The sequence below is a fragment of the Dermacentor variabilis genome, unplaced genomic scaffold (genome assembly GCF_050947875.1).
Source record: "Dermacentor variabilis isolate Ectoservices unplaced genomic scaffold, ASM5094787v1 scaffold_14, whole genome shotgun sequence".
NCBI lineage: Eukaryota > Metazoa > Arthropoda > Arachnida > Ixodida > Ixodidae > Dermacentor > Dermacentor variabilis.
The window spans coordinates 7,194,951-7,222,743 of NW_027460302.1; the positions used below are offsets into that span (position 1 = coordinate 7,194,951).

The window sequence follows — 27,793 nt, forward strand, 5'->3', positions numbered from 1 at the left end:
GGCGCATGCGTCCATTATGAGTGCTGCTCTTCGCCGTCGGCTCAAGAAAGTTCTGACGCCTGCCCCGAACCGATTTGTACAAGTCGCCGACGGAGGGACTGTCGCTATTGTTGGCATGTGCTCTGCCCGACTCACCAAGCTGAGAGACAAACCGTCGTTCTCTTCCCCGTCATCGAGCATTGCCCTCACGACCTCATTCTCGGTCTGGATTTCCTTGCCAATCATTCGGCCCTCATTGACTGTTCGGCTGGCTCACTTCGCCTTGACTTGCCTCTTCTTGCCGACCCTGTGGACCCGCCTCCAAACCATTTGAGCTGCACAGATTTTATTCGCCTACCGCCTCAATCTGTGACACACGTCGACTTGTTGTCCTCATCATCATCATCATCAGCCTGGTTACGCCCACTGCAGGGCAAAGGCCTCTCCCATATTTCTCCAACAACCCCGGTCATGTACTAATTGTGGCCATGCCGTCCCTGCAAACTTCTTAATCTCATCCGCCCACCTAACTTTCTGCCGCCCCCTGCTACGCTTCCCTTCCCTTGGGATCCAGTCCGTAACCCTTAATGACCATCGGTTATCTTCCCTCCTCATTACATGTCCTGCCCATGCCCATTTCTTTTTCTTGATTTCAACTAAGCTGTCATTAACTCGCGTTTGTTCCCTCACCCAATCTGCTCTTTTCTTATCCCTTAACGTTACACCTATCATTCTTCTTTCCATAGCTCGTTGTGTCGTCCTGAATTTGAGTAGAACCCTTTTCGTAAGCCTCCAGGTTTCTGCCCCGTAGGTGAGTACTGGTAAGATACAGCTATTATATACTTTTCTCTTGAGGGATAACGGCAACCTGCTGTTCATGATTTGGGAATGCCTGCCAAACGCACTCCAGCCCATTCTTATTCTTCTGATTATTTCCGTCTCATGATCCGGATCCGCCGTCACTACCTGCCCTAAGTAGATGTATTCCCTTACGACTTCCAGTGCCTCGCTGCCTATTGTAAATTGCTGTTCTCTCCCGAGACTGTTAAGCATTACTTTAGTTTTCTGCATATTAATTTTTAGACCCACTCTTCTGCTTTGCCTCTCCAGGTCAGTGAGCATGCATTGCAATTGGTCCCCTGAGTTACTAAGCAAGGCAATATCATCAGCGAATCGCAAGTTACTAAGGTATTCTCCATGAACTTTTATCCCCAGTTCTTCCCAATCCAGGTCTCTGAATACCTCCTGTAAACACGCTGTGAATAGCATTGGAGATATCGTATCTCCTTGCCTGACGCCTTTCTTTATTGGGATTTTGTTGCTTGCTTTATGGAGGACTACGGTGGCTGTGGAGCCGCTATAGATATCTTCCAGTATTTTTACATATGGCTCATCTACACCCTGATTCTGTAATGCCTCCATGACTGCTGATGTTTCGACTGAATCAAACGCTTTCTCGTAATCAATGAAAGCTATATATAACGGTTGCTTATATTCTGCACATTTCTCTATCACTTGATTGATAGTGTGAATATGGTCTATTGTTGAGTAGCCTTTACGGAATCCTGCCTGGTCCTTTGGTTGACAGAAGTCTAAGGTGTTCCTGATTCTATTTGCAATTACCTTAGTAAATACTTTGTAGGCAACAGACAGTAAGCTGATCGGTCTATAATTTTTCAAGTCTTTGGCGTCCCCTTTCTTATGGATTAGGATTATGTTAGCGTTCTTCCAAGATTCCGGTACGCTCGAGGTCATGAGGCATTGCGTATAAAGGGTGGCGAGTTTCTCTAGAACAATCTGCCCGCCATCCTTCAACAAATCTGCTGTTACCTGATCCTTCCCAGCTGCCTTCCCCCTATGCATATCTCCTAAGGCTTTCTTTACTTCTTCCGGCGTTACCTTTGGGATTTCGAATTCCTCTGGACTAATTTCTCTTCCATTATCGTCGAGGGTGCCATTGCTACTGTATAAATCTCTATAGAAATCCTCAGCCACTTGAACTATCTCATCCATATTAGTAATGATATTGCCGGCTTTGTCTCTTAACGCATACACCTGATTCTTGCCTATTCCTAGTTTCTTCTTCACTGCTTTTAGGCTTCCTCCGTTCCTGAGAGCCTGTTCAATTCTATCTATATTATACTTCCTTATGTCAGCTGTCTTACGCTTGTTGATTAACTTCGAAAGTTCTGCCAGTTCTATTCTAGCTGTAGGGTTAGATGCTTTCATACATTGGCGTTTCTTGATCAGATCTTTCGTCTCCTGGGATAGTTTGCTGGTATCCTGCCTAACGGAGTTACCACCGACTTCCATTGCACACTCCTTAATGATGCCCACAAGATTGTCGTTCATTGCTTCAACACTAAGGTCCTCTTCCTGAGTTAAAGCTGAATACCTGTTCTGTAGCTTGATCTGGAATTCCTCTATTTTCCCTCTTACCGCTAACTCATTGATCGGCTTCTTATGCACCAGTTTCTTCCGTTCCCTCCTCAGGTCTAGGCTAATTCGAGTTCTTACCATCCTGTGGTCACTGCAGCGCACCTTGCCGAGCACGTCCACATCTTGTATGATGCCAGGGTTTGCGCAGAGTATGAAGTCTATTTCATTTCTAGTCTCGCCGTTCGGGCTCCTCCACGTCCACTTTCGGCTATCCCGCTTGCGGAAGAAGGTATTCATTATCCTCATATTATTCTGTTCCGCAAACTCTACTAATAACTCTCCCCTGCTATTCCTAGTGCCTATGCCATATTCCCCCACTGCCTTGTCTCCAGCCTGCTTCTTGCCTACCTTGGCATTAAAGTCGCCCATTAGTATAGTGTATTTAGTTTTCACTCTACCCACCGCCGATTCCACGTCTTCATAGAAGCTTTCGACTTCCTGGTCATCATGACTGGATGTAGGGGCGTAGACCTGTACAATCTTCATTTTGTACCTCTTATTAAGTTTCACAACAAGACCCAGCTGTACCTGACGGTAATTACGTGGTCGCACCAATTCCGGCACTTATATTTACACATGGTGTTACCGTGCCGCACACTGTGCTGACAATTACTGGCAACCGCACCTGCCTTCCCCTTGTCAATTTCGCGCTAACCGCGCAAGTTCTGCCTCAGGGGATTTCATTGGCTATATTTAGCGCTTTGCAGGATGATGAGATCGAGCCATTCACAGTGCAAGATCATCACAGCTCAGCCCATACCGTGACGTCATCGCACGGTACTGACGTCGACATTGAGAAGATGGTTTCCTCTGACATTACACCTGCTCAAGCTGAAGCTCTTTGCCGCGTTCTTGAAGGCTATCGCGACATTTTTTACTTTGACAATATACCCTTAGGTCAAACGTCCGTCTTGACCCATCGCATAAATACTGGCGATGCGAACCCTATTCACCGACGTCCATATCGTGTTTCTGCGTCAGAACGACCTGTTATCCAACAGGAAGTCAAAAAGATGCTCGCAGAGGACATTATCGAGCCTTCCTGTAGTCTCTGGGCCTCTCCCGTCGTACTTGTCAAAAAGAAAGATGGAACGTGGCGTTTTTGTGTAGATTATCGCCACCTGAACAAAATCACAAAAAAGGACGTGTACCCTTTGCCACGTATTGATGACGCTCTAGACTGCCTGTACGGTGCCATCCATTTTTCTTCTATCGATTTACGGTCCGGCTACTGGCAGATATCCGTCGACGACATGGACAGAGAGAAGACTGCATTTGATACCCCTGACGGCCATAATCAGTTCAAGCCGATGCCTTTCGGTCTCTGTAACGCGCCCGCCACCTTCGAACGAATGATGGACTCTTTGCTCCAGGGGTTCAAGTGGTCCACCTGTTTGTGCTATCTGGACGACGTCATCGTTTATTCGCCCACATTTGACACGCATCTAGACCGTCTTTCAGCGATTCTTGACGTGTTCCGCCGCTCCGATCTCCAGCTGAACTTATCAAAATGTCGCTTCGCTCGCCGCCAAATCACCGTCCTTGGACACCTCGTGGACGGCAGAGGCGTGATACCTGATCCGGACAAAATTCCCGCCATTACGAACTTTCCTGTTCCGAAGTCTACCAAGGACGTTCGTAGTTTCGTAGGGCTGTGCTCTTATTTCCGACGCTTCGTAAAGAATTTTGCGACCATCGCACGTCCCCTTACCGACCTCTTGAAGAAAGACGCCCTATTTTCTTGGGGACCTAACCATGCCGCATCTTTTTCGCAGCTCACTACTCTCCTTACCACGCCTCCAATTCTGGCCCACTTTGACCCGTCTGCCTCAACGGAAGTTCGAACTGATGCCAGTGGTCACGGCATAGGAGCAGTGTTAGCACAACGCCAGCGTGGACATGACCGCGTTATAGCCTATGCCAGCCGACTTCTATCACCCGCTGAGCGCAATTATTCAATCACAGAGCGCGAGTGCCTCGCTCTTGTGTGGGCTGTTGCGAAGTTTCGTCCATACTTGTGCGGACGCCCCATCTGTGTCATCACTGATAACCACGCTCTCTGCTGGCTATCCTCGCTCAAGGACGCCACGGGACGACTCGCTCGCTGGGCATTACGCCTGCAAGAATATACATTCTCCGTGGTATATAAGACGGGACGCCTGCACCAGGATGCCGATTGTTTGTCCCGCTACCCCGTCGACGAACCGGCTGATGCGGACGCCATCGCTTACGTTTTCTCTGTCTCCCAGTTGCTTGAAATCGGCAACGAGCAACGCCGCGATCCTTCATTACGAGCCCTCATCGACCATTTGGAGTCAACGCCTGGCGACGCCTCTCCCCGGATGTTTCTCCTTAAGGAGGGGACATTATACCGCCGCCATCTCGATCCACACGGCCTTGACCTTCTGCTCATAATCCCATAACACCTGCGTTCGACTGTCCTCCAACAACTTCACGACGCTCCCTTGGCTGGACACTTGGACGTCTCGCGCACATACGACTGTGTACGCCGTCGATTCTTCTGGCCGGGTCTCGCCCGCTCCGTGCGGCGCTACATTGCCGCTTGTGAGCCCTCTCAGCGCCGGAAGAAGCCCTCCACACCTCCAGCTGGATGTCTCCAGCCGATCGACATCCCACCGGAACCCTTTTTGCGTGTTGGTCTAGACCTTCTTGGACCATTTCCTCTCTCGGGCTGCAGAAATAAATGGGTCGCCGTCGCTACTGATTATGCGACGCGGTACGCAATCACCAGAGCCCTTCCGACAAGTTGTGCTACTGACGTTCCTGACTTTCCGCTCTATGACATCATTTTAGTGCATGGTGCCCCGCGCCAATTACTCACTGACCATGGCCGCAGCTTTCTGTCGGCAGTCGTCAAGGACATCCTCCGCTCCTGCTCGACAAAGCACAAGTTCAGTACGTCCTACCACCCACAGACCAACGGCCTCACGGAGCGCCTCAACCGGACCATCACCGACATGCTTTCAAAGTACGTTGTGACCGACCACCACGACTGGGGTCTTCACTTACCATACGTGACGTTCGCGTATAATTCATCGCGTCACGACACCGCCGGCTACTCAGCATTCTATCTCCTATATGGCCGAGAACCCGCGTTGCCCTTGGGCACTTTGTTGCCCTCGGCCACACGTTCAACCACTGAATACGCCCGCGACTCGGTCGCACACGCCGACCTTGCGTGCCAGCTCGCCCGCACCCGTCTCGAGGCCTCACAGGAACATCAGAGACGCCTCTATGATTGCCACCATCGCGATGTGCACTTTTCTCCGGGTTCTATGGTGCTTCTCTCGTCACCCATTCGACGTGTGGGCCTTTCCGAAAAGCTGCTGTCGCGCTACACTGGCCCATACCGTGTGGTGCGACAAGTGACCGATGTCACGTATGAAGTCGTCCCCGCCGACCTGTCAGCGTCATCGTCGGCTGCAAGTGACATCGTTCACGTGGCGAGACTAAAGCGATACCAGACACCTTTCACCGCGGATGTGTAGATTAAGCACCGGGACGGTGCTTCTACCGCCGGGGGTGATGCTACGGAACAGCCGCCACAGTGAGGCTGCACTAAGGAGGAAGAAGACGACGTGGGCCCGCTTGATATAACGTCGCCATTTTGGCCTTCCGTTAGCTTCCCTGTAAATAAATTGTGTATAGTATTGGGCTCCAGCTACACGTAACAATATACTGACCCTTTCTCGGCGAAAGCGGCGATCATGGCGAGCAAATTTTCGGACGCCCGCGTGTCCCGGTCGCCAAAGTGCTCCGGGTGGAGGAGCGGAAGACCGAACGTGTAGATCAGGTCCATGCCGTGACCGACGCCAGCCCAGCTGAGCTGCGGGCGCGAGCTCGACCACTGGTCGAACACGTACGAGTACACGGAGCCGTTACGGGACGCGTGCGCAGCGGCGGCCGCGTGCATGGGGCACACGAACAGCCGCTCGCTCAGGTAGTCCACCAGCTGGCGTCGCAGCCCGGCGCCGTCCGTCGAACGGGCCGCGTACTGCTCGAGGAGCTCGGCCGCATTGTCGCTCGTCCACGCAGACACCGCCTGCAGGGCGCAAAGCCACACGTTTTCACTTCACGACGGAACATCCCAATCTTCGAGGCGCGCTCGAATTGCGCACCAGGCGCAGTTGTACGACACTGTCGTTTTAGCCAATCAATAGCTGTCGATTGTGACAGAGTTATCGCGCACTGACCAAGCAATCACACCACGAAGAAAAAATTGGCAGTCATTTTGCGTGAATGTTTAATGTTTTATGGCGCAAGGGCCAAGTATGGCCAAAGAGCGCCATGTCCGTGTTACTGAGTTTGCAGTGAAATCATGAGTTTTATGACGTTGGTGTGACGTGGCTGTAGAGGGGCCTTAAAAATGGTCGCGCTAAAGTGCGTAAAATCTGTATCATAAAGGAATGGCGATGACTTATGGCGTGTACTATGAACAATAGGACGCATTTAAAAAGAATGATATGATGTCTAAAAATATATCAGGTTATATAAGATACGCTAGAGCACTACTGCCTCCTTAGAGCCCTTGAACACACGGGCCTGGAGGCATGTGCTATTCAAAACAATTATCGCAGCGGCATCCTCTGGAGCGAGGATGCTCTACGAATTTAATGGGCTTATAATGTGTAGAACTACATCCTTTAAGAAGTCGAGGACTGCGTTGGTGTTAAAAAGCGGTTCCTTACCAAGAAACATAGCCGGGTGTAGAGGGATGTAATAACGGCATGCACGCGGAAAATGTTTCTTTCTTTCAGGTTCGGCTTTCCGACACTCCAAGAGGACATGGAGGACGGTCAGCCTCTCACCGCATCTACCACAGGTTTGAGGTTCACTTCCAGTAAGTAGAAAATGATGGGTACCAAATGTGTGTCCTATTCTGAGGCGACAGATTAGGGCATCTGTTCGCCGAGATTTTCTTGGGGAGGGCTAAAAACCTAACTGTGGCTTTATAACGTGCAGTTTATTATTTATTTCTGCGTCCCACATGCGTTGCCAGTGGTTTCGCAGTTTCTTTCGTATGTAAGGTTTCAGATCTGTGAGAGGCACCAAAGTAGTATTATTAACAGCAGGGAGTGCAATTGACGTAGCCATCTGGTCTGCCAAAACGTTACCTTCGATTCCCCTGTGGCCGGGTACCCAGCATATGATGATTTGCTGGTTAGATAGATAAGCTTTGCACAGGTCGGAATAGACCTCAGTAAGTACAGGATTTTTATGTTTGTAGGGTGACATTAAGGCCTTCACCACACTTAGGGAGTCTGTATATATAACAGCTTTTTGGAGTTTTGCTTTCTTTATATGATTTACAGCCGACCATACAGCGTAGGCCTCTGCCGTAAAGATACTTGTTTCTGGATGTAGTATATCAGATTCCCAGAAGGATTTACCGACGGCTGCATAGGACACTCCGGCATGTGACTTAGAAGCGTCTGTGTAGAAGTCTGTGCACGAGTGCTTGCACTGAACTTGTAGGAAATGCATTCTTATTTCGACCTCTGGAGCGTGTTTTGTGAGTTTTAGAAAGTATAGGTCACATTCTATCACCTGCCACTCCCAAGGAGGTAAGGGCTTGGTTAGGTGCATGAAGGGAAGCTCGAGGAGTGGGACATGCATTTCATCGCTAAGCTCCTTTACACGCAGCGAAAAAGGCTGTCTTATAGACGGATGGTTGCGGAAAAGTGTAGCATACGTCGTATCGGTAATGGTATTAAAACATGCGTGTTCAGGAGTGGAGTGCACTTTAAGGAAATAAGTAAAGCTGACGTATGATCTCTGTAAGTGGAGCGGCCACTCATTCGATTCGGCATATAGGCTTTCCATCGGGCTTGTTCTGAAAGCCCCAGCGGCTAGGCGGATACCGAGATGATGGACAGGATCCAGCATCCTTAGCGCGCTCGGGGCGGCAGAGTTATACACTACGGCCCCATAATCCAATCGTGACCGTATTAGGCTCTTGTAGAGATTCATTAGACACTTTCTGTCACTGCCCCACGTAGTCTTGGACAGAAGTTTCATTATGTTCATTGTTTTTAGACATTTTTCTTTCAGATATTTGATGTGTGGAATGAAAGTGAGTCTATCGTCCAGTATAATACCTAGGAATTTGTGCTCTTTGTTGATAGGAATTTGTTGTCCACACAGTTCTAAGCAAGGATGCGGGACCTGGCCTCTCTTTCGTGTAAAAAGAACACAAGAACTTTTGTGAGGATTGATTTTAAATCCGTTTTTCTCTGCCCATTTTGATACTTTGCTCAAACCATGCTGTACCTGTCTCTCGCACACTGCGAGGTTACAGGATTTAAAAGCTATTTGAATGTCGTCCACATAGATAGAGTAAAAAATGGCCGGTGGTAATGAAGCACGAAGCGTGTTCATCTTCACTATAAAGAGCGTGCAGCTAAGCACGCCTCCCTGGGGTACACCAGTTTCTTGTGTAAAAGGACGTGACAGTACATTGCCGACTTTTACACGGAATGTGCGATTGGACAAATAGCTTTCTATGAGGTTTAACATATTACCATGAATGCCCATTTCTGCCAAGTCTCTCAAGATTCCGTAGCGCCACGTTGTGTCGTATGCTTTCTCCATATCGAGGAATATGGATACGAAAAACTGTTTATGTACAAATGCGTCACGGATGTTTCCTTCGATGCATACAAGATGGTCAGTTGTGGAGCGCCCTTCTCTGAATCCGCACTGATAGGGATCAAGCATGCTGTTCAGTTCGAGGTAATGTATGAGTCTGCGATTAATCATTTTTTCAAATACCTTACAAAGGCAACTTGTGAGGGCTATCGGGCGGTAACTTGCCACTGAGGAAGGGTCTTTGCCTTGTTTCAAAACAGGGACCACAATGGCTTGTTTCCAGGCGGTTGGAAGGTATCCCACAGCCCAAATAGTGTTAAAAAGTGCGAGTAGTGTAACTTGCGTGTCATTGTGTAGGTTTTTGATCATTTCATACATTATTCTGTCAGATCCAGGTGCAGAGCTCTTGCATGCGCTCAAGGCAGCTCTAAACTCCGCAATACTAAGAGGAGGGTTGTATGGCTGATTCTGACGACATTTTCTGATGAAAGGCTTACATTCTTCTATTTGTTTGTATTTGAGAAAGGATTGTGAATAATTTGTTGAACTTGACACGCTGTCAAAATACTCCCCAAGTGAGTCTGCCTGGTCTTGCAGTGTATCGTCCTGTGTGTTTACCAGAGGGAGTAAGTATGTTTGCCGCCGTCTAATCTTATTAACCCTGTCCCAGGCTTTGGCCTCATCTCTGAACGAGTTAATACTCGATAAAAACTTGTGCCAACTTTCTCTTTTGGCCTGTCGGCGGATTCGCCTGCCTTGGGACTTTACTTTTTTAAAGTTAATCAGATTCTCTGCAGTGGGAGAAGCGCGTAGCAACCCCCACGCCTTGTTATGATTCTTGCGGGCGATCCTACATTCGCTGTTCCACCAGGGTACATGTCGTTTGCATGCCAGACCACTCACTTCGGATATGCATTTAATGCGGCATCTATTATGAATGATGTAAGATGCTCCACAGCAGCATCAATTTCTAAAGAAGACATGTCGGCCCATGAGATGTTTGTGAGAGTTCGAAATTTCTCACAGTCGGCTGTGTCTATCTTCCACCTAGGAGCTTGTGGAAGATATTCGCTTTCTTTCAATGTTCTTATCAGTATAGGGAAGTGGTCGCTCCCGTAAGGATTGATCGTAACATCCCATTCGAGTTCGGGCAGTATGGACGGGGAAACTATGCTAAGATCTATTGAAGAAAAGGTTCTCTTTGCTAGGGAGTAATACGTGGGTTCCTTCTTATTCAGCAAGCACGCACCTGAAGAAAAAAGGAACTGTTCAACAAGACGACCTCGCGCGTCTATACGAGAGTCGCCCCACAGGCAGCTGTGCGCATTGAAATCGCCAAGAACAACATAAGGCTCTGGCAATTCGTCTATAAGTGACTGAAATTCTTGTTTGTTTAATTTGTAGTGTGGGGGTACGTAAAGCGAGCAAATGGTGACAAGTTTATTTATAAGAACAGCTCGAACCGCCACTGCTTCAAGGGGCGTTTGCAGCTGTAAACGCTGACAGGAAATACTTTTATTAATCAAAATGGCAACACCGCCTGATGATACGACAGCATCATCGCGATCTTTGCGAAACTTGACATACGGTCGGAGAAAGTTTGTGTGTTGTGGTTTTAGGTGTGTTTCCTGTAGACACAGCACTTTTGGATTGTGTTTTTGGATAAGCTCTTGCACATCATCAAGGTTCCTAAGAAAGCCTCTGACGTTCCATTGAATTGTTTGTGTATCCATATTGGAGGTCAATAGGTGCTGTGTGTACAGAAAGAGAAGTAGTGATTATGGAAATTACAGAGATTAAATTACAGAGCCCTTTCGAGGCCCTGTAACGGGAGTTTTGCCCTTTCTGGAGCGTTCGAGGGAGCCTCGCCGCTCCTTAGGCGCTTGGTGCGCCTTGAGGATAGATGTGTCCACTGCCTCTAGTGAGGCTCCGGACACGTGCTCTTGCGAGCGAGAAGTTTTCAGAGTGAGTCCCGCCTTGGAGGGCAAGACCCCTGCGCCCACCAGCCCGGAGGTCGATTGGGCTCCATGAGGGATTTGGCTGCGCCGGCTGTTGCCAGCGCTGGAAGGGGCCGGGGTGTTGGAGCAGCCTCGGCTGCGCCCACCTTCGGGGTCGAAGGTTCCTACTGCTCGGTTGGCGGAGCAGCGCTAGCTGCAACCACCGTGGGGTCAGATGGCGTAACTGCCGACTCACTGCGTGTGGGTCGGACAGCCGCCGGAGGCCGTTTTGACGCTGCTCCCTGACGCGCCACTTCGGCAAAGCTTTCCTGTGGCAGGTATGCTACCCGCCTGCGTGCCTCTTTGAACGTTATATTTTCCTTAACTTTGATTGTGACTATTTCTTTTTCTTTTTTCCATGATGGACAGGACCGCGAGTACGCGGCGTGTTCCCCATCACAGTTCACGCAGTGTGGAGCGTTCTCGCAATTGTCAGATTGCTGTTCTTGGGCACTACATTTTGCGCAAGTCTGGCGGCCTCGGAAGTTCTGTGAACTGTGGCCAAATCTTTGACACTTAAAGCATCGGAGAGGATTGGGAATGTACGGTCTGACTCGGATCTTTATGTAGCCAGCCTCAATGGTCTCAGGTAGCATACTTGATGCAAAAGCTAGAATTAAGTGCTTTGTCTCAATCTCCTTGCCATCGCGCCTGATCTTTACTCTCTTGACATTGGTCACATTCTGATCGCTCCAGCCCTCCAGTAGTTCGGCTTCAGTCAGTTCCATGAGATCGGCATCGGAAACGACTCCGCGGGTGGTGTTCATTGTGCGGTGTGGTGTGACCGTCACTGGAAGACTCCCGAAAGATACAAGATTAGAGAGTTTCTCGTACTGTGTCTTATCACGCAGTTCTAACAGGAGGTCGCCAGTTGCCAACTTAGAGACTTTGTAACCTGGGCCAAAAGCTTCACTAAGTGTCTTCGCAATAAGAAAAGGTGAGATAATTCTCGCTGCTTTTTCTTTTTTCTCGGAATGTACAAGGTGAAATCTTGGAAAATTGTCATTATTTCGGCCGAAAAACTTGAAAACTTCTTCGGTGCGCCCTCGTTTATGAGGGCGACCAGGAAGTGTTGGAAAAGAACTTGCCATAGATATATGTGAAAATTCGGCAGTGCCGCCAGCCACCCACCATGGAGCCCAACAAGGGGACGCTGCAGGACCGTGAAAAGACGGCCTTCATGCGCCAGCTGTACGACACTACTATAACCAAATCTGTTATAACCAAGGTTGGCTATCCCACACAAGGTTAACCCTTGCCGCCGAGGAGAATGAAGTAAATGGAAGAGAGGAGAAGACAGGAAAGGTCAAAAAGTAAGAGATAAAGATGAAGATTCGAGAGGAAGAGACAGGAAGAGGCGACTGCCGATTTCCCCCGGGTGGGTCATGATGATGATGATGATGCTGATGTGTGGTGTTCTGTGGCGCAAGGGCCAGGTTTGGCCAAAGAGCGCCATGACACGTGGTAATGTTGACGATGTATTATGGAAGATGTGACTTGGCTGTAAAGTGGCCTAAAATATTCGCTGTAAAGTGCGTAAAATCTACGTGCTATAAAATTATGGCGATGACTATGAACATTAAAATCCATCGTAGAAGAATGATGCAAAATATAAAATATATAAGATGGTAAAATTACTTGCAGCCCTTCTGCTTCGCAGAGCCCTTGAAACACAAGGGCCTAGAGGTATGTGCTATACCAAAGAGCTATCACAGCGGCATCCTCTGAAGAGAGGACCCGCTACGAACGTGTGGGGCTAATAATATGCAATACAACATCTTTCAAAAAACCTAGGACGGCGTTGGTGTCAAAGAGTGGTTCTGGACAAAGTAACATAACAGGATGAAGGGGGATGTGCTGCCGGTATGCTAGGGAAAAATGTTTCCTTCTCTCAGATTCGGCTGCCCGACACTCCAGGAGGACGTGGAGGACGGTCAGCCTTTCCCCGCATCTACCGCGGGTTGGAGGATCTTTTTCAGTGAGTAAAAAGTTGTGTGCCAAATGTGTGTCCTATTCTGAGGCGACAGAATAGGACATCTGTTCGCCGTGATTTTGTTACGGAGGGCCAAGAACCTAACTGTGGCTTTATCACGTGCAGTTTGTTATTTACTTCTGCGTCCCACTTACGTTGCCAGTGGTTTCGCAGTTTCCTTCTTAAAAAAGGCTTCAGGTCTGCGACAGGGACCGAAGCAGTAGGATTAACTGTATGCAATGAAATTGATGTGGCCATCTGGTCTGCTAAAACGTTGCCCTCGATGCCCCTATGTCCAGGCACCCAGCATATAATGACATGCTGGTTAGACATATACGCTCTACAGAGAATGGAATAGAGCTCAGTAATTACGGGGTTTCTGTGTTTACAGTGTGACTTCAAGGCTTTTACGACGCTTAAGGAGTCTGTAAATAAAATTGTTTTTTGAATATTTGATTTTCTGATATGTTTCACAGCCGGATATAGTGCGTGGGCCTCAGCCGTAAATATGCTTGTTTCAGGGTGCATTACACCGGATTCCGAGAAGGATGGGCCAATGGACACCTCGGCATGCGACTTAGAGGCGTCTGTGTAAAACTCTGTGCACGAGTACTTGTACTGGAGCTCCAAGAAGTGTATTTTGATATGTGTCTCTGGCGCATGTTTAGTGATCTCTATAAAGGATGTGTCACACTCTATCAGTTGCCACTCCAAGGGCGGTACTAGCTTAGCTGGAGGCATTAGGCGTTGTTCGAGAACTGGGACATCCATTTCCGTGCTAAGTTCTCTTGCACGCAGTGAGAAAGGAAGTCTCATAGAGGGTCTGTTATGAAAAAGTGTTTCACACGTCAAGTCGTTAGCAGTTGCGAAACACGGATGTTCCTTATTAGAGCGAACCTTGAGAAAATACGTTCAGCTGATGCTTGTTCTCTGAAGATGGAGTGGCCACTCATCCGACTCTACATATAGACTTTCAACAGGGCTTGTCCTAAATGCGCTAGTGGCCAGACGGATACCCAGATGGTGAACGGGGTCTAACATCTTAAGCGCGCTCGGTGCGGCAGAGTGATATACTACGGCACCATAATCTAACCATGATCGAACTAGACTCTTGTAAATATTCAATAAACACTGTCTGTCGCTACCCCACGTTGTGTGGGATAGGAATTTAAGTAAGTTCATTGTTCTAAGACATTTTTCTTTAAGATGTTTTAGGTGAGGAATGAAAGTGAGCCTGGAGTCAAGAATAACACCTAGGAATTTGTGTTTGTTGACAGGAATTTGTTGTCCGCCCAGTTCTACACAAGGATCTGGGACCAGGCCTCTCTTTCTTGTGAAGAGAACACAAGAACTTTTGTGGGGGTTGACCTTAAATCCGTTTCAGTCTGCCCATTTGGACACTTTGTTTAAGCCCTGCTGTACCTGTCTTTCGCATACTGTGAGGCTGCAGGATTTGAAGCCTATTTGTATATCGTCTACGTATACGGAATAAAAAATGGCAGGTGGTAGTGAAGCACGTAGTACGTTCATCTTAACGATGAAGAGAGTGCAGCTGAGCACGCCTCCCTGGGGTACACCAGTTTCCTGGGTAAAGGGACGTGACAGTGCATTGACGACTTCTACACGGAAGGTACGATTGGACAAATAGCTTTCAATTATTTTCAACATATTTCCACAGATGCCCATTTCCGACAAATCTCGCAAGATCCCGTAGCGCCATGTTGTATCATATGCCTTCTCCATATCGAGGAATATGGAGAGGAAATACAGTTTGTGTACAAAGGCATCGCGAATATATCCTTCAATGCGCGCAAGATGATCTGTTGTTGACCGCCCTTGTCTGAAGCCACACTGATAGGGATCGAGTATATTGTTGAATTCAAGGAAGTGTATGAGTCTATGATAAATCATTTATTCAAAGAGCTTACACAGACAATTCGTCAGAGCTATTGGACGATAACTTGCTGCCAAGGAGGGGTCTTTTCCCTGCTTCAAGACAGGAACCACAATCGCCTCTTTCCATGCAGATGGGAGGTATCCCGCAGCTAAAATAGTGTTGTAAAGTGTGAGTAGTGTAACTTGTGTATCAGTATGTAAGTTTCTGATCATATCATACATGACTGTCAGGTCCCGGTGCAGTGCTTTTGCATGTGTTCAAGGCAGCTCTGAACTCGGCAGTACTGAAAGGCCGGTTATAGGGTTCATTCTGTCTGGATTTTATAATTATTGGCTTACATTCTTCTATTTGTTTATATTTGAGAAAGGACTGAGAATAATGGGTTGAGCTCGACACGCTCTCAAAGTGCTCCCCAAGTGAGTGTGCCTGATCTTGCAGGGTATCGCCTTGTGTGTTTACCAGAGGGAGTGAATATATTTGGCGCCCTCTAATCCTATTGACCCTGTTCCAGGCTTTGGCCTCGTCTCTAAATGAGTTAATACTCGATAAAAACTTCAGCCAACTCTCTCTTCTGGCCTGTCGGCGCGTTCTCCTGCCTTCGGATTTTGCTTTTTTAAAGTTAATTAGATTCTCCGCAGTGGGAGGGGCGCGTAGCAACCCCCACGCTTTGGTTTGTTTCTTACGGGCGGTCATACATTCGTCGTTCCACCACGGGACGCGCTAAACCACTCCCTTCGGATATGCATTTTGATGCGGCATCTATTATGAATGTTGTAAGATACTCCACCGCAGCATCAATTTCTAAAGAAGACATGTCAGCCCATGAGATGCTAGTGAGAGTTCGAAATTTCTCCCAATCAGCTGTCTCAATCTTCCACCTCGGAGCTTGTGGTGGATATTCGTTTTCTTTAGGGGACCTTAGCAGTATAGGGAAGTGGTCACTGCCGTAAGGGTTGTGGGTAACTTCCCATTCAAGTTCAGGCAGTACAGACGGGGAGACTATGCTAAGATCTATTGAAGAATAGGTTCTGTTTGCAAGAGAGTAATATGTGTGTTGCTTCTTATTCAACAGGCACGCACCAGAAGAAAAAAAGAACTGTTCAACAAGACGTCCTCGCGCATCTATACGAGGGTCACCCCACAGGAAGTTATGTGCATCGCCAAGAACAACATATGGTTCTGGCAATTCATCTATAAAGGACTGAAATTCATGTTTGCTTAGTTTGTAGTGTGGGGGTATATAAAGCGAGCAAATAGTGATAAGTTTGTTTAGCAGAACAACTCGAACCGCCACTGCCTCAAGAGCAGTTCGTAGTTGTAAACATTGACAGGCTATGCTTTTTTGAATTACAATTGCAACACCGCCCGATGATGCGACGGCATCATCGCGATCTTTACGAAACGTAACATAAGTACAGAGAAAGTTTGTGTGTTTGTGTTTTAAATGTGTTTCCTGTAAACACAGCACTTTTGGATTGTGTTGGTGGATGATTTCCTGCACATCATCAAGGTTTCTAAGGAGACCTCTGAAGTTCCATTGTATGATTTGTGTATCCATATTTAAAGAAAAATTGGTGCTGTGTTTACGGAAACGGAGGTGATGCCTTAGGTAACAGAGCTCTTTCGAGGCCCTGTAACGGGGGTTCTACCCTTTCTGGAGCGTTCGAGGGAGCCTCGCCGCTCCTTAGGCGCTTGGTGCGCCTTGAGAATAGGTGTAGTGTCCATTGCCTCTTGTGAGGCGCCGGACACGTGCTCTTGGGAGCGAGATGTTTCCCGAGAGAGTCCCGCCTCGGAGGGCAAGACCCCTGCGCCCACCAGCCCGGAGGTCGATGGGGCTCCCTGAGGGATCTGGCTGCGCCGGCTGTTGCCAGCGCTGGAAGGGGCCGGGGTGGTTGGGGCAGCCTCGGCTGCGCCCACCTTCGGGGTCGATGGCCCCATCTGCTGTGTTGGCGTAGCAGCGTTAGCTGCAGCCGCCGAGGGGGCGGTTGGCGTCACTGCCGCCTCACTGGGTGTGGGTCGGACAGCCGCCGGAGACCGTTGTGGCGCTGCCCCCTGACGCGCCACATCGGCAAGGGTTTTCTTTGGCAGGTATGCTACCCGCCTGCGTGCCTCTTTGAACGGTATATTCTCTTTTATTTTGATCGTTACAATTTCTTTTTCCTTCCTCCAAGAGGGGCACAACCGCGAGTACGCGGCGTGATCCCCGTCACAGTTTGCGCAGTGGAGAGCGTTCTCACAAGCTTCAGAGGTGTGTTCTTGGGCACTACATTTAGCACAAGTTTGGCGGCCTCCGCAGCTCTGCGAGCTGTGGCCGAAGCACTGGCATTTGAAACAACGGAGTGGGTTTGGCACGTACGCCCTAACATGGAGCTTGATGTACCCGACCTCGATTGACTCGGGCAGGACACTTGAACCAAAGGTGATTATTAAGTGCTTCGTCTGAATCTCTTTACCATCTGGCCTCATCTTAATTCTTCTGACATTGATCACATTTTGTTCGCTGAAGCCCTCCAGGAGTTCCGCTTCAGTGAGCTCAAGCAGATCATCATCAGACACAACACCGCGGGTGGTGTTCATTGTACGGTGCGGGGTTACTGTTATGTGGGTCTCCCCAAATGACACTATAGCTTCGGTAGTTTGTCATATTGCTTCTGGTCGCGGAGCTCCAATTGGAGGTCACCGCTTGCCATCCTCGACACCTTGTAACCTGGTCCAAAAACATCAGTCAAGGACTTTGAGACAAGGAATGGTGAACTGTTTCGCACTGCTCTGTTTGGCTTTTCAGAGTGAATAACGTGGAAGTGGAGAAAGTTCTGGGTTTGGTGTCCAAAAAACTTGAAGACAGCTTCGGTGCGCCCTCGTTTCTGAGGGCGATCAACAAGGGAGGGGAAAGGAGTTTCCATGAAAAAATGTGTACATTCGGCAACAGCGCCGACCGCCCACCACGGAGCCCAACGAGGGGACGCGGCAGAGCTTGCATACAAGTCTGCACGACGCCAGTCGTACGCCGTCACTATAAACGAATATGGTGTACCCAAGGTTGGATAGCCACACAGGGTTAACCCTTGCCGCCAGGAGAAAGGAAGTAAAAAATTACCGACGATTACGTTACTTCCTAATGTGAAATTTCAGCGCAGCAAATAAGCTGTTTCACCTTTTCGATAGATTGAGGCAAAGAAATCGAGCAACACATGTATGCGCTATCACAGAATTTTTTTTTATATTTCCCGTACTCCTGGATCATCTCGACGGCGGCGACGGTAAGCTTCTGCTTCGGCGGCATGCACCTCTGGATTCTGACGGCGACGGCGCTGGGCCTCTGCTCTGGCAGCTCGTTTAGCAGCAGCAGCAGCAGCAGCAGCAGCAGACGGAGGACTTCCATCGGTCGTCTCGCGCATGGCTCAGAAAGAACTGGCAGATAATTTCGCAGTGGCGAACGGCAGCGGCAATTTCGGCTCGGGCGGTGCACATATACAGATCCGCCGCCACCGATCTGGCTCTCTGATTGCCACCGCACAGGGGTTGCATTGGAGGAGGAGCTAAGAAAGGAATTAAGTTCGAGCCGGCGCTTTGACAACCGGAGACTCGCAGGAAGAGGGGGGAGGGGGGCGGCGTGTACACCCAGCGGCAAACGATGGGGGCAGAAGCGCGCGCAGCAAGCGGACAACACGATAAAGGGAGGAGGGAAGAGATAGCAGCGACTGACTGATGCCGCTGACGCCGATAGTGAGTCAACCCCAGCTGCGGAGTTGGTTTCAGGGACAACGCCGCCGATGCCGACACAAACAATATGATACCCTCGCTTCCGCAGCGCTAAGAACCAGGTCTAGCCGTGGGAAGGTGGTCACGTATTCGTCGACGTGCCGGGGCCTACGTGAAATAACCGGCGCGTCGGCAACTGAAGAGCACCCTATCCGCCACACAAGAACAGGGGGGGGGACCTTTTCCTCCTCTTTCTGCATGGCGGCGACGGTGTTCTATGCAGTCACGTTATCTTGACTCTCTAGCGGCGTCAGCGGCATCCAGCGGTATCAGTCGGTCGCTGCTAGCGCTGGGGGGATGAAAGGGGGGCGGAGCTAGTTACGAGGCCGACGACAACGCCGACGACGACGCGAAACCCAGGAACGGACGCCAAAGAGCTGCGCTCTAAAAGAAGAGAGAAGGAGACAGGAAAGGTCAAAAAGTGAGAGATAAAGACGAAGATTCGAGGAGGGAGAGACAGGAAGAGGCAACTACCGATTTCCCCCGGGTGGGTCAGCCCGAGGGTGCCGTCTACGTGAAGCAGAGGCCAAAGAGGTGTGTTGCCTCCGCCGGGGGGCCTTAAAGGTCCGAACACCCGGCATCGGCTCAACCCCCAGGATCCCTCTTTCCCGGACACGGCTAAGCCACGCACGGTTAAACGCGGGAGGGTCCAACCCTCGTGTGCTCGGGTACGTGGTGTCGAAACACGCCAAACGCCTGCTGACGCAGACGCCCCTGCGGGGGCCCTCATATTTCGTATAAAGTCCAAGGGTGATAACATCGTGACCGCGCGCCGCATGCTGTATGTGCGAGTGAAAGCGTAGGGGGGGGAATGGGTGAGCAGACGATGGTGGCTCAGTCGTGCGCGCGCAAAGGAGAAAAGCGGGGAGCAAGCGTGCGGCCTTGCGTCGCACGCGATACATCGGGGGGAGTGGATGGAATTGGGTCGGAATCTAGGATTCTGTGAATCTGTGATTGCGCAACATGTTTATTTGCCTTATTTGACGCATTGTATACAGCGACTTTTTTCTTAGATGCGTAGATTTATTGGAGACTTATACGTATATTTAAACATCTTGTTGCGAGGTTTCGTGTATACGTGCAGTGAACTTTGTTTCCAGTGACATTTTTTGCCCTTTATCAAGCTGTATCTTCGCATTTCTAATGTACGAGTGCGAGTCAAATAAAAGTGGGTCTACCAACCCTGTGCATTATTGGTTTGGTTCATTATCTGCGAGGCATGCGCGTAGCAGAGCAGCATCTCTCATTTACAAGAGTGGTACGCATGTGTGAGGATAAATGTTCTGTAATGCTCTCATACACTGGCTTTAACATGGTTGCGTGACAAAATGGACACCCCAAAAGCTGAACAGCGTGGTGTGGAGAAGTTGTTGACAGCTGAAGGCGTTTCCCAAAAAGAAATTATTCGCCGTATGGCTGCCGTGTACGTTGAACATTGCATTTCATTGGCCACTGTGAAGCGTTGGAGCAAACGGTTCAAAAAACGATGGGAAAGTTGCAAAGACATTCCAAGACCGGGCCAAAGCCATCGTGCAATCACATCCCACACAATTTCAAAGGTTGATGAGCTGATGAGACAAAAATGGAGGATAAGCATAGGTGAACTGGTAGAGCGTGTAAAAATCAGTCACGGCTCGGTTCACGATATAATTCATGAGCAACTCGGTTATCGGCTCTTGTGTGCGCAATGGATGCCCAAGATTTTGATCTCGCGCCAGAAGACGGAGAAGTTTGGCGCTGCTTTGACTAATCTGATCCGGTATCACAATGAGGATGACTACTTCTTGTTTGCTGTTGTGATCGGGGGCGAACCATGGTGCCACTACTACGAGCCTGACACACGACGGCAAAGCTTACAGTGGAAACATTCGAATTTACCACCGCCATAGAACGCAAAGGCCATCATTTTCGCCGGAAAGGTGTTGCTGACGTTTTTTCGATGGTCAGGGGCCATTACTGATAAAATTTGCTCAATCTTGAGAGACTATCAGTTGTTTCCGATATTGTGAAACGCCGGAACCACTGCGTGTCGCAATCAAGAACAAACTACCTGGAAAATTGACGAATTAGGTCATCTTGTTCCACGACAATGCCCGCCCCCACGTCACTGATGTGGTTAATACAAAACTAGCAAAGTTCAAGTGGGAAACGCTGCAACATCCGCCACACAGCTCAGACTTGTTTCCTTGCGGCTTCCACATTTTGGGGGAACCGAAAAACAGCTCAACGGAACCAGATTCGGGCTGGACGATCACGTGAAAGAGTCAGTTACAGCTAGACGTTTTGAAGCAGCAACCTAAGGAGTTTCATGAGACGGGAATCACGCGACTCGTTACTCAATGGAACGAATGTCTAAATTCTCATAAAGACTACTTTTAAATAAAGTACCCCGTTTGTCATATGTTCGCATTGGCTCACATTCATTCGACTCGCCCTCGTATAGCTTGCAGAACTCCTGCTTTTTATATGTGCTCTCTGTTGCGACTATAATTTCGGTGCCATTACTCATGATTCACGAACGGTGACAGCTGTTCCTGCGTAATACATTGGAACAAATGACAGCGTCATGGAGATTTTCCACTGGCCATTGCATATATACAAGAATATAAACACGGTTCTTGAATGACAAAGTTTTATTAACATATTTGTCCTCAACTTGTTCATTTCATGGCCTTTTCATTTTTCATATCAGCGGCATTCCTGGTTTCGAAGTGATATAGTTCCAAAGTTCGTGTCATATCTTATTTACTTATTAAATAGACAAAAAACATGGAAGCATTGATATCAGTTACTTCCGGCGCAATTTTTGGCACATACGAGAACATTCTTTTATGAAAAAATACATATTTTACTTGTTTGGACAGTGCGTAGCGTTCAAGAATTTGTTCGCGGCATCTTTGGCAATGGTAGTGCAGTTATTATTCATGTATTTGATCCCTCGACAAATTGTTTAAGAGGAAGCTTTAGCTCGGGCCCTATCCGACGCGGCCTATTCAAATACATGTAAAACGCAGAAACGCTTTTCTGAGATAATCCTGATAATCGCTTTTAATGAAATTTGTTGCATTTGAGAGAGACGGTAAATTGTACTGTCTCTTGGAAACGGAGTTTCGATTTGCGGCCTGAATTTTGTATAAAATATTTTGAGAAATTTGAAATATCGAAAAAATAGAAGCACGACGTTCACAAAATAATAGCTATGCACCAAGAACAGATATCTCAGTTCTGTAAACGGCAACTATTAGAAAAGTCAAAGCGGACAAATTTGGTATGTCAATTTGTAACTTACATGAATTTGTTACGTTTTGTACAAGGGTTCTGCAAAAGCCGTATTTCCATAATACAATTCTTTTAGAATTATGTTTAACATATCTATTTTGTCCGCTGTAGATATACAATTAGATGCAATACACAGAATTGTGATATCGTTTTTAATTGTTGAGTTACTGAGTTTTAAACTTGATAGCTCCGCTTTCTGAAAATTTGCGATTTTGGCCGATTTTTAATAAAGAATTGACCGCCTAAATGAAAAATTCGAAACCAACAGTCACTAGAATTTATGTTTTTCTTATAATTCAACAAACATCGTCAAATTTGGTGCAGTTGTTGCGGGGGAAAACGAATTCCCCTTCTACATGTATTTACATAGCAGCACCCGAGCTAAAGCTTCCTCTTAAGGAGGAGGCCGAGCTGCAACGTGAGCCTTCCCCCCCCCTCCCCCCCCCCGAACGAAATTTCTGGCTACGCCACTGCCCGCGGTCGCAGTCTTTCCCTCTCCTACCCCCTGCATGACCTGGCGAGCAGCAACAGCCGCAGAACCAGGACCAAAAGGCCAATGGGCAGCAACAACAGCCCACTCGCCAACAGTACCAGCAGGCCTCCAGCAAATCTGCCGAGAAGCACAATTCCACCCCCTCAGTCGGCATCGATACCAAGGTGAGCTGGTCAGTAGTAGGGGCGACACCCATCGCTCCGCCGAACACTCAATCTCCTGTCTACGAACACCTTCTCGCGGAAAATTTAAAGCTCAAACAGGAGCTGGCTGCCGTCAGGGCGCGACAGGCTAAGCACAGCGCTCAACTCCGCGCCCTAATGGCGCGTTTCAGGTCACCACCTGACTCCACCGAACACCCCTCACAAACCAGCCCCAACAGGCAAGCAAACCCTATGATGCCGCACTCGATTCCCACCCTGGCGGACTCCGCAGTCACACGTGAAGCAATACGCGAAGAAGATGCTCTCTGCGCTCTCCCAGCAACTCTCCCAACACTTCAGTTCCGTCTTCACGCAACACCTCACACAGTTCAGAGTCCGCCTCCACTCCCTCGAGACACGCCTCGAGGCCCAAATTGCCGAAACAGGCGGTACTATACGAAAGAAGAGGGCCGCCTCAGTTCCCACACCACGGCAGATCAAGTCCCTCTCAGACTAAGCCTGGAGTCGCTTGGCCCCGAACTCACACCGGGGTCGACACTCGCTGACCTCACCCTCGCTCCCACATCGGCCTCGTAAATGGACACCTTGACACCCCCACTTCCCCACACCACGAGTTAACCATGGGCAGCACAACCCCACCCACCGTCGAACCTTCAGAAATCTGGCAGTGGAACTGCCGCGGCTTCCCCAAAAAGCGCGGCCTCCTCCAACAATACATTAACACACACTTTGCGCAACCAGATGTCATAGCGCTACGGGAACCAGGCACATCACCCACCCTCCCAGGCTACGAGTCATACGATAGCCCGACAAAAGGTAGAGCGGCCGTCCTGGTAAACAAAGCTCTAACTGCAATTGGCCTCGACAACGTCCCAGACACCAACATCGACCATGTGATAGTGCAGCTACTTCTCAAGCGCAAAAAGAATATCAAGAAGCGAAGCATCATCATCGTCAATGTATACAGCCCTCCGAAGCCGAAAGCTACCGACTTCCATGCTCTCGTCCAGGGTGCCAGTAAATTGGCCCCATTGAAAGGAACTCATACCCCTTGGGGACTTCAACGCTCTCGACGAATGCTGAGGATACAACCGCTAGGATGTCAAAGGCAAACAACTAGCGGCTGCAACTGAAAAATTCCAACTCGAACAGCTTAGGGACCCCACAACCCCTACCCGGATCGGCAACAGTGTATGCAGGGACACTTGCCCCGATCTCACCTTCGCCCGTGGCAGTGCAAACTATAATTGAGACAACTTGCAGGAATCCTTGGGTAGCAACCATTGCATTCTTCGCACACAAATTAAGGAGAGTGCGCTGCGTTGCTCTATTGGACAATCTTGCATCACAAACTAGGACGCCTTCCGCCGCGATAGCGCGCACTCAATTAGCAACCTTACCGACTGGTGCGATCAACTTAAAGAGATTCGGGACCAGTGTACCACCATTGTTAAGAGAACATCTCGACTCCTGGAAGTGGACGGCCATCTCCTGCACCTATGGGAAGCCAGAAGAAGCCTAATCCGCAGATGGAAGGCCCAAAAACACAACCGACGTCTCAAGCTCAAGATCGCAGCTCTCACCGCCCAGGCTGAGCAGTATGCTGCACAACTGACGCGGACAAATTGGGGCCAATTCAGCGACTCACTTCGAGGCTCACTGGGTACGGCCCGCACGTGGCACGTTCTACGAGCTTTGATCGACCCTACTCGAACAAAAAATGAAACAAACAAATCAATCACGCGCCTCATACATGCATTGAGGTACAGATGACGAGTTGCTTGCTCAAGTCCAGTGCAAGTGCTTTGGTGATTATCATCCGCCTCCCTCTCGAGCGATGTATCAAGGTGACCCAAACGGCACCCTCGACCGACCGATAACGGTGGACGAAGTCTGTGCTGCCATTCGCAGCAGCACTCGCAACACAGCAGCCGGGACTGACAGAATCACGTACTCTCTTATCAGGAACCTCAACGACACCGCCGTACGAGAACTCGCGGAATTCCTAAACGACCATTGGCAATGCGGCACGCTTCCCCCCCCCCCTAGTGCAAGCACGCAGAGGTGAAGATGATACCAAAGCCAGGCAAAAAACTCCCGATCGAGAACCTCCTGCCTCGGTATAACGTATTATTACTAGCCGCCTGCAAAACTATCTAGAGGACAATGACCTTCCCCGCATTCTATGTACGGATTCCGGGCCCATCTTTCAACCCAGGATGTGCTGCTTCAGATAAAAGAAGAAGTCGTTGACAATGCCCCAAAGCAAGGAGAAATCATCATTCTGGCCTTCAACATCAAGGCCACTTTTGACAATGTGAGCCATCAGGCCATTCTCGAGGGCCTCGCTGCCCTTCACTGGGGACAACTCACCTACATGTATGTTCAGGCACTCCTATCGGATCGCACCGCCACCGTCTCTCTCGGCCCATTCCGATCAATCATCATCATGGCTCCTAACAAGGGCATCCCACAGGACTCCGTGATCTCCCCGTTACTGTTCAACGTAGCCATGGTTGGTCTTGCGCATGAACTCCAGCGCATCGATGGCATCCATCACGCAATGTACGCGGAATGATATTGACACGTGTACTTGTTTGCCTTTATTGGGCGACACGTTTCACCGCCTAACAAATATCGCACAGCGCAGGACGCGCCTGCATGTATCGGAAGTTTCTGGAATGTTATCGATGCTTCCATCCGCTGTCTGTGACCGAACCTTGTGTAATCTGATTGCATATATGCGCGACGCGAATAGTGTAGAACTTTGTGGAAGGCACGCGGTTCCCAGCGATTACTCTGGAACATTCGACGACTGATGTATAAAAGCCGACGCGCTCGAGCCGATGAGCAGATTTTGACGATCGCCGACTGTGTTAGCCGTTGTCGCCGTTCTTTAAGTGTAGCCTGTTTTGTGGGCACAAGTTCGCCCAATAAAAGTTATTTTCGTCTTTGATGATATATGGGGTTTTATGGCGCAAGGGCCAGATATGACCAAAGAGCGCCATACACATGGTGATTGGTTTTCAATGAATTGTTCGTGAAGTGAAGAAATGTACTTCGAATGGTGGATGTGGCATGGCTGTAAATAGGCCTAAAATCAGTCGCTCTGAATTGCGTAAAATAAAGAAGTATTAAAACAATGACGATGACCAGAGATGTGAACTATGGAACTGTCATGTTACACGCGGATGATGAAACAAAACATGTAGTGAACGCAGCACTGATGCCTCACCAGGGCCCTAGAATGCAAGGGCCTGGAGACACGTGCTATGCTAATGTAACAAACGCAGCAGCAGCATCTGCTAAGAAGCCGTACTACGTAACACTTGGTCGGATAATGTGCAATGTTTGAATGTCGTTTAAATAATTTAAAACTGATGTGGTGTTGAATAACTGGTTGGAGCCGAGAAATTGTGCTGGATGTAATGGGATATGGTGTTGATACGCCAAGGGAAAGTGCTTTTCCCTCTCGCATTCTGTTTCCCTACATTCCACGAGGACGTGGATGACCGTCAGTCTTTTACCACATCTACCACATGTTGGAGGTTCCTCACCAGACAGCAAGAAGTTGTGTGTACTGTATGTGTGCCCTATCCTTAGTCGACAGAACGCGACATCAGTCTCTCGTAATTTTGCTATAGATGGGGAGGTGCCTAAATGTGGCTTGATTAAGTGAAGTTTATTCGAGGTTTGCGAGTCCCACAAGTGTTGCCAATAATCCCTTAATTTTTTGCGAATAAAAGGTCTTAAATCTATGGCGGGGACACCTATGGAACAGTTCAAACCTTTTCTTGCTGTGGATGTGGCGATTTCGTCAGTGAGCACATTACCCTCAGTACCTCTGTGCCCTGGCACCCAGCATATAATGACACGTTGATTACATCCATATACAGCGCACAAGAGCGTATAAAAGGCATTAATTACAGAGTTTTTGTGCTTTTTAAGCGATACTAACGCCTTAACAACGCTCAGAGAGTCGGTATATATAATTGACTTTCCTAGTTTTAATTGTTTGATGTGTTTCACAGCTGATAATAATGCATAGGCCTCAGCCGTAAAGATACTTGTCTGCGCATGCAAGATGCCAGAGTCGGAGAAGGACGGACCAGCTGCTGCATAAAAGACGCCGGCTTGTGACTTAGATGCATCGCTGTAATACTCCGGGCAGCAATATTTCGACCGAAGTTCAAGGAAGTGCATTCGAATGTTCATCTCAGAAGCATGCTTACTGACTTCAATAAACGACATGTCACATTCCGGGAGCTGCCACTGCCGCGGCGGTGACAGCTTCGCTGGAAGCATTAGTTGGTGTTCTACAAATGGGACAGACATTTCTTCACTAAGATTCCTTATACGGAGCGAGAAGGGCTGCCTGACTGTAGGCCGATTATTAAAAAGTGTGGCACAGCAAACATCATTTACAATTGTGTAACAAGGGTGTTCAGGATTCGAGTTTACTTTCAGATAATATGTAAAGCTGCAATATGACCGCTGTAGACGGAGTGACCACTCGTTTGATTCTACATAGAGACTTTCTACAGGGCTTGTCCTGAAAGCACCGGTCGCTAGGTGGATACCTAGGTGGTGTACAGGGTCTAGGATTTTTAGCGCGCTCGGTGTTGCAGAATGGTAGATTATAGCACCATAGTCAAGACGAGAACGGATAAGGCTCCTGTACAAGTTCAGGAGACATTTTCGATCGCTTCCCCATGTTGTGCGAGACAGAATTTTTAAAATATTCATCGTTTTCAAACATCTTGCCTTCAAATATTTCAGATGGGGGATGAAAGTAAGCTTGGAATCTAGAATTATTCCCAGGAATTTGTGTTCACTGCTCACAGATAGTTGCTCTTGATTGATGGTGAGTTTCGGCACTAGTGTTATGCCTCTTCTGCTTGAAAAGAGTATACACGTACTTTTGCGGCAATTTATTTTAAAGCCATTTGCATCCGCCCATTTAGATAATTTGTTTAATGTGAGCTGTATCTGTCGCTCGCAGATTGCAATGTTACATGATTTAAAACCTATCTGTATGTCATCGACATATACAGAATAAAACATTGTGCGTGGTATGACTGTATACAGGGAGTTCATCTTTACAATAAACAGCGTGCAACTAAGCACACCCCCTTGCGGCACCCCGGTCTCCTGAGTGAATGTTATGGATAAAGCGCTGCCCACTCTCACACGAAACGTGCG

The 27,793-nt window shown here is 48.6% G+C and overlaps 1 protein-coding gene across 1 annotated transcript in view; it reads right to left on the reverse strand.

Moving 5' to 3' along the window:
- Nucleotides 1–27,793, reverse strand: part of LOC142567730 (acetylcholinesterase-like) — a 153,787-nt gene that overhangs the window by 5,218 nt on the left and 120,776 nt on the right. Inside the window, exon 6 of the mRNA XM_075677904.1 lies at nucleotides 6,123–6,481. Within this exon, the coding sequence (XP_075534019.1) occupies nucleotides 6,123–6,481 (359 nt within the window). The remainder of the gene's footprint in view (nucleotides 1–6,122; nucleotides 6,482–27,793) is intronic.